Source organism: Manacus vitellinus, unplaced genomic scaffold (assembly GCF_001715985.3).
Source record: "Manacus vitellinus isolate BGI_N305 unplaced genomic scaffold, ASM171598v3 scaffold_3_pilon, whole genome shotgun sequence".
Taxonomy (NCBI): Eukaryota; Metazoa; Chordata; class Aves; order Passeriformes; family Pipridae; genus Manacus; species Manacus vitellinus.
In genome coordinates, this window is record NW_021940535.1 from 35373109 (window position 1) to 35382572 (window position 9464).

At 42.6% G+C, this 9464-nt stretch overlaps 1 protein-coding gene across 1 annotated transcript; it reads left to right on the forward strand.

Moving 5' to 3' along the window:
- VIM (vimentin) lies at nt 1-8383 on the forward strand. The gene is made up of 9 exons (XM_018075423.3): nt 1-480; nt 663-723; nt 4701-4796; nt 4942-5103; nt 5584-5709; nt 6436-6656; nt 6746-6789; nt 7187-7272; nt 7762-8383. Exons 1-9 carry the CDS (start codon nt 98-100, stop codon nt 7801-7803), a joined length of 1221 nt encoding a protein of 406 aa, XP_017930912.2. The 5' UTR covers nt 1-97; the 3' UTR covers nt 7804-8383.
- The last annotated feature ends 1081 nt before the right edge of the window (nt 8384-9464 follow it).

Below are 9464 nucleotides of genomic sequence, written 5' to 3' on the forward strand. Positions count from 1 at the left end.
CCCGCTACATCACGTCGAGGCCAGACCGTACTCGCTGGGCAGAGCCCTGCGGCCCAAGCAATAACGGTCCCGGTAACGTGTCCGCCTCGCCGGCGGCATGTACACCAGCAAGACGACGTCGGTGCGGCTGCGGAGCAGCATGCCGCCCATGCGGCTCCACGACTCCGTGGACTTCTCCCTGGCCGACGCCATCAACACGGAGTTCAAGGCGAACCGCACCAACGAGAAGGTTGAGCTGCAGGAGCTAAATGACCGCTTCGCTAACTACATCGACAAGGTGCGCTTCCTGGAGCAGCAGAACAAGATTCTGCTGGCCGAGCTGGAGCAGCTCAAGGGCAAGGGCACGTCCCGCCTGGGCGACCTCTACGAGGAGGAGATGCGGGAGCTGCGGCGGCAGGTGGACCAGCTCACCAACGATAAGGCACGCGTGGAAGTGGAGCGGGACAACCTCGCCGACGACATCATGCGGCTGCGGGAGAAGTGAGTGTGCCGGGGGGACGCGGGTTCGGGCTGCCGGCGCCTCCCGCTGCCGTCCCCCCTCCCCGTCTGCTGGCGCGGAGGCGGCCCCTGAGCATCCCGAGCGGTACCGGGCCGGCGGGAGGCTGGGCGGGGGATTTGGGGGACCCCTCGCTCCCTCCTCACCGCTGTCTTGCCCCTTCCAGGTTGCAGGAAGAGATGCTTCAGAGGGAGGAGGCCGAGAACACCCTGCAGTCCTTCAGACAGGTTAGCGGGGGCTGGAGGGAGGGAGCGGTCGGAGAGGAGGGACTGAGGAGGTGGTGGCGGTGCCTGGGACGGAGGGTGGGACTGCAAGAGTTTGCTTTTCTCGCACAAAGAGATTCCGTCAGTTCTCACGCAAACCCTCCGTGTTTTCTTTAGGGGGATGCTGCGGTCTGAGGGGAGGGGAGGGTAACTATTGTCTTGCTTTATCCAAGTCTAGCCTGTTTTACAAAAAACGCTCCAACGTGGAATCACTTTCCGATCCAATAAAAGTGAAAGGGGGCCATCTGCTCGCTTGGCTGAAGGGTATTAATGGTTTCTATGGGATTCACCGTGGAATGCAGATACAGGCATTCTGGCAAGTGTGGTGGCAGCAGATTGAAATAATAGATCCCTTTGTGTCGGAGGGGAGGGCGCAGTGGGCTGCATTCTTACTAAATGTGTAATGGTGTGGGCATATTTCTAGCAAAATGTGTCTACCATGTATATCGTCCATTTTTTTATATGAACCAGAACTCCTTTTTGATGAATCACTTTGGACAGTGCATCACTGGACAACAGTTTCAAATTTAAAATTTTTCATGTGGGTGTTGTCTGCTGACACGAAGTAGTCAATTTGTTCCTCGGGGTGAGGTCACAGCAATTGAGCCTGCCTTCTCTGGGTGTCTGTTAAGAACATGGAATTTAATCCTCTGTAAAACAAAGTTGTTAATTTAGGAAACAATTTACATTAGAATTTATTCTCTGTAGGATGCTATGATGTTATCCGAATAAACTAAAACCTACATCACAACCAGAACCAACTGTGCAAACAGTGTTCAAAAATTGTTAAGCTCAAGTTTTCACTTGTGCAAAACCAGCTTTCAACTTGGATTAAGCTTTGTTTGGACTAGGAGATGTTTAGGAATGTGCCTTCTCAAAACAAGGTCTCTTCCCTAAAACTGCTGGTGTAAAACAGCATTGCTAGCATTCCTCCAGGCTGGAAGTGACTGCCCTTATCTCCAGGCAGCTGGGTACAGGCTGATTTTGTTCCAGAGCTCTTCATAGACATTAGTAGAAGTCACCATTCAGGAAATCACCACTTCATTGTCAGCATTTCTCCGGGCAAGGCTTTTGACGTCAGTATATTATAGTCCTTGAAGGATAGAAGGTGTCTCCATGAGATAATGTGTGGAAACTGAAACACCTATTCCCATTCAGAGCCTGGGAATTCAGTCTCCCCAGGCATTCTGGGGAAAGAAGTTTGAAACAGAACAATTTGAGATACTGCCTTAATTAATTAAGCTTATGGGTTTTTTGAGTGCTAAGCCAATTTAACATAGTGTGAAGTTCCATGCGGAAGCATTTAACTTAAGCTTTAGAGAACCTGATCTCTTCAGTTGAAGATTGGCTTTTACGTGATCTCTTGTCCTTAAATGGTGCACTTTAGGCATGTCTATATTTCAAACCAATTGAACTTCATGAAGACTCTAGGCTTTCAAGTGAACTTGGCTTTGTATGTATCTATCCCACACTCATTCTCCAGCTCTTCCCTGCACTTTGGAAAGGGGTCATTCAGGAGCTCAACCTCTAGCAGATCTGTGTGTGCAGTACAGTCAGAATTGGATCCATTTAACCTCCTACAGTGTAGCTTTTGCATAAGAAATGAAAATCATTGTCTGTGGAAACTCTACACTAAATCCACTTGTGACATAACTTGCATGCTGATGTGTTTTATCTGAACAACAATAATACCTTGCTTTTCCTCACTAGGAAGGGTATGGTTAACATAGAGGTTTTGAAAACTAAATCTGTTTCAGTATTGTTCTCCTGAAAGTGAAATGAAATTCATAGAACGCTGAAGTTGAGCTATCCTGTTATGCTTTCCATTGTTAAAAAAAAAAAAAAAGCCCAGCTTTTTATTAAACCATTATATTCTTCCACTGGAAAGTTTTATACATGGATTCAGAACACTTCAGCAGACATTTTGCTGCTCTGATGTAGCATCAAAATAACTTTCTACGAGACGGAGCAGTTGTATACTTCATTTTTTTAAATTAAGGTGAAAAAATATTTGAGCTTTTATTACCAAAAGCTGCCTGCTTCAGAGACGGTTCAACTCACGCATACTGAATTCTAATTTAATTATTCTCAGCAAAGATGTGATTTTACTCATGTGCTGAGGGGTGTACTGCATAAAAGAAATGTAAAAGTTCAGTGAGTTCTTTCCTTTGGGGCAAAACTAGCATCGCAATTAGTGAGAAAGTTAGTTATTGCAGTGTTGCCAACTACATTGGCAGCAAGGTCCTGAACCTATGACAAGACTAACAGGTCAGCTCCTGGCTAACCTGAGGTGTGTCTGAAGTAAACAGAGATGCTCAACCTGTGAATTATGTGGCTTGTGTTAAAGAATCTCGTAGGATAAAATCAGTGGGTACTCCATTTTCATGTTTCTATGACTTATACTTTGCTCAGGCTACAAGTAGCTTATTCATTCATGTGGTTCTCCATCTAGGAAACACTGATACACTGAATCTTAATGATAGGGAATATACAAATGATAGCATATAGTAAAGCACATACAATATATTAAGTGTCTTCAGTTGAAGATTCTTTCAATTTATTATAAGGTCCTAAAAATCCTGTAGATATTCAGTTGTCCAGAAAAAAAATGATTAGTCTTCAGGATGCAGATTTCTGTAAAATCCACTAGAAACGCTTGGGATATCTGACCGACGATGTTGGGTCATAGCCATGTAATTTTCTGCCAGAATGATCTTGAGGGGTTTTTTTGTGGGGAGGAGAACAAATTAATTAGGAAATTCCTTCCCTGAACAGAAAAACAGAGCCAGTATGAACTGTGGGGTGGAAAACTGGATTTGATAGAGAAGTTGTGGAATAACACATGAAAGGGGTATTTTGCTGGATAAAGAGAACAGAAGAGTTCTTCTGAAGGAAGAACTTTACCCCAGAGTAGGAGTGATCCAAGGAATGGCTTTCTAGGAGGCTAAAGAAAACACTCCTTATTTCAAAGGTGTCATAATGGTAAGAACCGCTGATTAGGAATTTTGGGCAATCCAAAATAGCTTTAGAGTAAGCTGTGAAAACCTGATAAGTTAACACTCTGTGAGCACAAGCATGCGACTGTACATGTAACTATTGTGAAAGGAACAACCGTCCTCTTTGCAAACTAGTCATCCTACACATTTAAAATGTAAGAAGTTACCAATCAATGTTTAGTCTTAAGGTATGTTTTTGAACTATTTCAAGCTACTCCCATGTGACATTCATGGTGTGTCTTCTGTTATGCCCTAAGTGAATTTTTTCTGTTGATTAAGATTATCTCTGTCCAGCAAAAAGTGGAGTGTTTGCCAGCAACTACGAGGGTGTAGGCAATGATGAGTAACTCAATTTGCATTTATGCTCATACCTTCTTTTTCTCGAGGGTGACCTGTTGAACTGCTTGGAGAAGTAAATGCTGCAGTTCCTATACATACGTCACTAGCTTTTACAAGTATGTTTTCAGCTGTGGTCTGTGGACTTAAAAGGCTCTGTGGTTGGTCACCAAGGAGTCCATAAACCAAGCCCACTGATAGTCATGTAGGCACATGGGTTGCACTTTTAAGCCCTACTGGAAAGAATGGAAGTTTGTAAATTGCAAGACTCTTTCTCAGTGTAATCAAGCTAGAAGCACTTACTGCTGACTTCTGACTCAAGTATCTGTTTCATTTTCAAGCAGGATTTACACCATGATCTGTGTTTTCTTGATCATGCCAATATGTTGGCAAAGATGCATATGCTGTATAGTTCACAAAAATCACAATAAAGGTGCATATAATGGTTTCAGGCTAGGGTAGGAGATGGCAGAAGGGTTTCTTACAGCTTTTGACTTCTTATTTTCTTGCCAAAATGCTCAGATCAGTCTGTTGTATGCTGCTGAACTTGCTGTAAAACTTTTCCAGCCCAGTTTTGTAAGACTGTGAATCATTCTTCTCCCTGGTCAGGATGTTGACAATGCCTCTCTGGCACGTCTTGATCTTGAGCGCAAAGTTGAGTCCCTGCAAGAGGAGATTGTCTTCTTGAAGAAGCTTCATGATGAGGTAAGCTGAATAATGAAGGCCTGTGTTTAGATGCTGACTGTCTGGCATGAAAGTAAGTTCTTTACTGGTTCTGTCCCAGAGTCCCTGCCTGTGTACGTTCTGTATGCTTGTGTGTAATAACATTGAGCGTCTGCTTCTCTCTAAGGAAATCCGAGAATTGCAGGCCCAACTCCAGGAACAGCACATCCAAATTGATATGGATGTTTCTAAGCCTGATCTCACTGCTGCCCTGCGTGATGTTCGCCAACAGTATGAAAGCGTTGCTGCTAAGAATCTTCAGGAAGCTGAAGAGTGGTACAAGTCCAAAGTAAGTGAAATGCATCAGGCGCTCAAAACAATTGTACATAACAGCTTTGCTGTGGCACTCAGTGTTCCCTCTACTGGACATTAACACAGCCATGACACAAAGTAATTTTTAAACTTGTCTGGGAAGAGTACAACTGAATGCATTCTGTGCCATAAGTTAGAGCATCAAAATAATGGGTGCATACTTGGAGTCTTTCCTATGCTTGTACCTGGAAGCAGATGTTGGATGAAGTACTGGAGAAACAAGTGAGCAAATGGGTGAAAAAATGGTGAGAAAATGGGAAACATACAGGGTAGGGAAACAAATTCCAATTTAACAATTAGAAATAGAGAAGCATTCTAAGAGTAATGCCAATATTTAAATGTTTTGGGTGTTAACACTTGTAACGACTTCAGTTGCTCTCATATGCTGTGTCCACAAAAAGTCTGTTTCACCTTTTGTGTTGAAGTGTTGTGCTAACCAAACTGGGGCTTTCCACAGTTTGCAGATCTCTCTGAAGCTGCTAATAGGAACAACGATGCCCTGCGCCAGGCCAAACAAGAAGCCAATGAGTACCGCAGACAGATCCAGTCTCTCACCTGCGAAGTTGATGCTCTTAAGGGAAGCGTAAGTAGAAGACAGCAGTGGTTGGGGCATTCTTCCCTTTGCAGCTTTAAGCACTGCACTGCAGTTTAGTTGTTGATCTAGATGTGAATACAGGTGATCTACCATGCAATACAGCAGCTTATTAGTACTTTTTGAAGAGGATGCCATGGGCTTAGTTTGCCTGCATGCGTGACGGTGTGCTGGTCAGATTGATACACTGAACTAGTCTTATTTGAGCTATAAACAATGAGTTCATTCTCTTACTATAATATTCACTGTTTATGTAGCACTTTCTGGAAGTGTTTATGCATTGTCTGTCAGGTACAGCTGAAGCCATAAAAAAAAAGCTGGAGGAGCAGTGGAAAGGAGGTGCAAATTTTGCTGCTGCTAGAACCTGACTGCCCTAAAGGCTGTCTTGAAATGAATTTAACAGTCTTAAGTACACCTGCAGGCCCCCTCTCTGAGGACTGCTTGCACGCTGACTTGTACTGCATATGTTGGGTTTACTGTAAGAGATCGCTTTTCCACCTGGTAGAACAAATACATGGCACACCTCAAATCATGTAGCAGAATAACCCTCCTTGACTTTGCAAGGGGAAGACAGGAAGATCATAAATTTGGGATGTGTCTGGGCATTTTCAGAAAGGATGCTAATGTAGCATAACTTTTTTTAAAATGCTAAGGGTTTTGAGAGCGGGGAAGAGTGGCTGAACTGCAGCAGTGCTTGATTTCATTGTTCTCTCCCAGAACGAGTCCCTGGAGCGCCAAATGCGTGAAATGGAGGAGAATTTTGCTATGGAAGCTGCTAACTACCAGGACACTATTGGCCGTCTGCAGGATGAGATTCAGAACATGAAGGAAGAAATGGCTCGCCATCTGCGTGAGTACCAGGACCTGCTGAATGTAAAGATGGCTCTTGATATTGAGATTGCCACCTACAGAAAGCTGCTGGAGGGTGAAGAGAGCAGGTAATCACATACAGACACTTTCAAAATGCCAATTACTAGAAGACGCTCTACACTCGTGTCTTATTTGATCCATTTCTTTTTTCCTTTAGGATTAACATGCCCATTCCAACCTTTGCTTCTTTGAACCTGAGAGGTAAGCTGTTTCTGCCACTTCAGTTTAGCCAGTTGTTCTGTCACTATTGAGAGGGGTTCGGATAGTTCCTTTTATGCTGGTTTTTGAACTTGTGTAGGTGCAGTTGATTGTGAATGTTACAACTTTCAATTACTTAACCTTGGATGGTAGAAGCTCTTGTGTTCCTGGACACTTGTTTAAAAATATCAATACATAGCAAGTGATTAGTTTAGATGCCTGCTGAAGGCGCTTTAAGGGCAATGGGGAGAAAATGCAGAAGACTGGCTTATTCAGAGCCACATACTTCTTTGTGTACTAAATTGGTATTCTGAAAGTAGACACTAAAATCTATTACACCTCATTTCTTTGAGGAGGCCCTTTATCTAGACTATTGGTAATAATACACTTTCTTCTGCAGAAACCAACATTGAGTCTCAGCCAATGGTTGACACTCACTCAAAGAGGACACTTCTAATTAAGACCGTCGAAACTAGAGATGGACAGGTTGGTAGTAACTTTTAATTTTATTTCTGTCACAGCTGGTTACCTTAGTGCAGCCTTTATATTGCAGTAAATATTGAGTAGAACAGAAACTGGCAGTTCAAGCTGTGTGACTTAGCATACAGTTGTAGCAAACAGGCTTCCATGGAAAAGTTAATAAAATTCATCTGATGGTAAAACCTTAAGTTTCTGACAGTTACCTGTGTATTGAGTATTTAAGTTCACCTGAGTTAGTAGTTCTCAAAAGATTTCCTTAGGAAAACGTGGCAGCAAACAGAGGTACTTGTTTGGGGCAAGATGCTGTTGTCAGTCTTAAGTCAATAAAGCTTAAATGGTTTCTGCACAGTCTTTGCAAACTAGAACTTCTCATTTAAAAGTGAGAGCTGATACCCATTTGTTCACATTTTTGTGGTACTGCATGTTCCACTTTTAAGTCTAGAAAAACCCCACTTCCCACTAAAACTTAATGCAAGTGTTTCTGTTTTTCATCAGGTTATTAATGAAACTTCCCAGCATCACGATGACTTGGAGTAGAGCTGAAGTGAAGATGCATACTTAATTAATGCAGGAGAAATTCTTACCAGCAAGATTGAAAAAGTCCATGTCTTAAAGGAAGAAACAGCTTTCAAGTGCCTTTCTGCAGTTTTTCCATGAGCGCAAGATGATTATGCTAGGAAATAGGTCTTAGATCTTGCAAACTGACTCTCCCTGAAAGATTAGAGTTTACAATGGAGTCTAGTTTACAAATAGCAATATCTTGTGCTGCAATACTGTTTTTAAGTATCAGAATTCAATAAAACTGCTTTTTTCCAGCACAGTATGAGCAACCTGTCGCTACTTCAATAAATCTTTGGAAAATGGCTCTTGATGTGTTCTAATTTGTTAACTTCATGACTTTCTGGAAAGCCATAACAACATAATGCTGGAATTACTATACGGTTGACATCTCTAGTACTGGCTGTGTGGAATGCTGTTTTTTCAGTTTAACTAGATAAACTGTCTTACTCATTTACTGCTTAGGTTTTGGAACCAACTAAATGGACTATAACTGGCAGATGCATAATGTATTATGATATTTCTTATCAATTGAATAAAATATGATACTTCAAGCTAATAAAAGTTAATCTTGCTTCCATATACTAGTTAACCCAGTTACTAAGAGCCAAGAATGCTCAAAATACCTTAAAACTTGGTTTTATAAAACATACTAGTTATGTAGCGGAGAAATAGTTCACGCAAGCCCTTATCTCAGACAGCACCTTTGCAAGTTAACAGCTGACTTGGTATATTGACTTCATTTTCCAGGAAAGACTAGTTCCCAAAGGCTTGTCTATATTACAGAAGATAAATGAAGTTTTTATATGGATTGGGGGTTAGGAGAGAGTAACTTACCTTATTGCTGACTTGATTCTAGTATTTAAACTCCTTTTTAAAAACGGAGAACCACCATGCTTGGTGTTCTCTGCTGAACATCATTGTAAGTGCTGTAGAATGGGAAAGAGAAAGCTCCCATCTGGCTTGCTACAGTCTTATAGAAGGCAGAAGTGAAAGGTTGAAGTCCTCTGTGAACACTCAAATTCTCTTTTGCAGAGCAAGGAACTTCTCAAGTTTAAACGTTTGAGACCACAGCACAGCCCCATGAAAGTTGTTATTCTGTTCTGCATCACTCCTGTAAAACCTGCCTCCTGTAAACTTTTACTGAGGTAACAATTTTTGTGGAATGAGTAAAAGCAAATGAGTTGTTCAGTAAATACGTACAACATTCAGTGCTGATTCAAGGTGAGGGTAGTAGTTCTGTGTTGTATAGGCACTCTCACAAGCACTTGGGAACTGATCTGTAAGAAAAACATACTATTACCCTATCTGATAGGGATGAAAACAAATTACTTCTTTTCAATCCTTATTAGCTCTTCCCTTGGCTCAAACTCAGGACTAACTAACTGGATGCAGTGCAGGCACTGGACTGAGGGGGGGCAGTAGGAGTCTGCTTTTCCCATCTCTGTTGCCTGTAGCACCAGGTTAGAAGACCTGCAGCTAGGATGCTAAAGAGAGGTGGGCAGTGCCTGGGATGTGCTGAAACCCTCTGCAGCTCGGACACACAGCCTGATGGTATCCCACAACCTGGGTGGGATACCTGGGGCCTGGTTGTGATAGCAGTTTACAGCTTTGAGCCACCCAGGCAGAAGTGCTGAAGC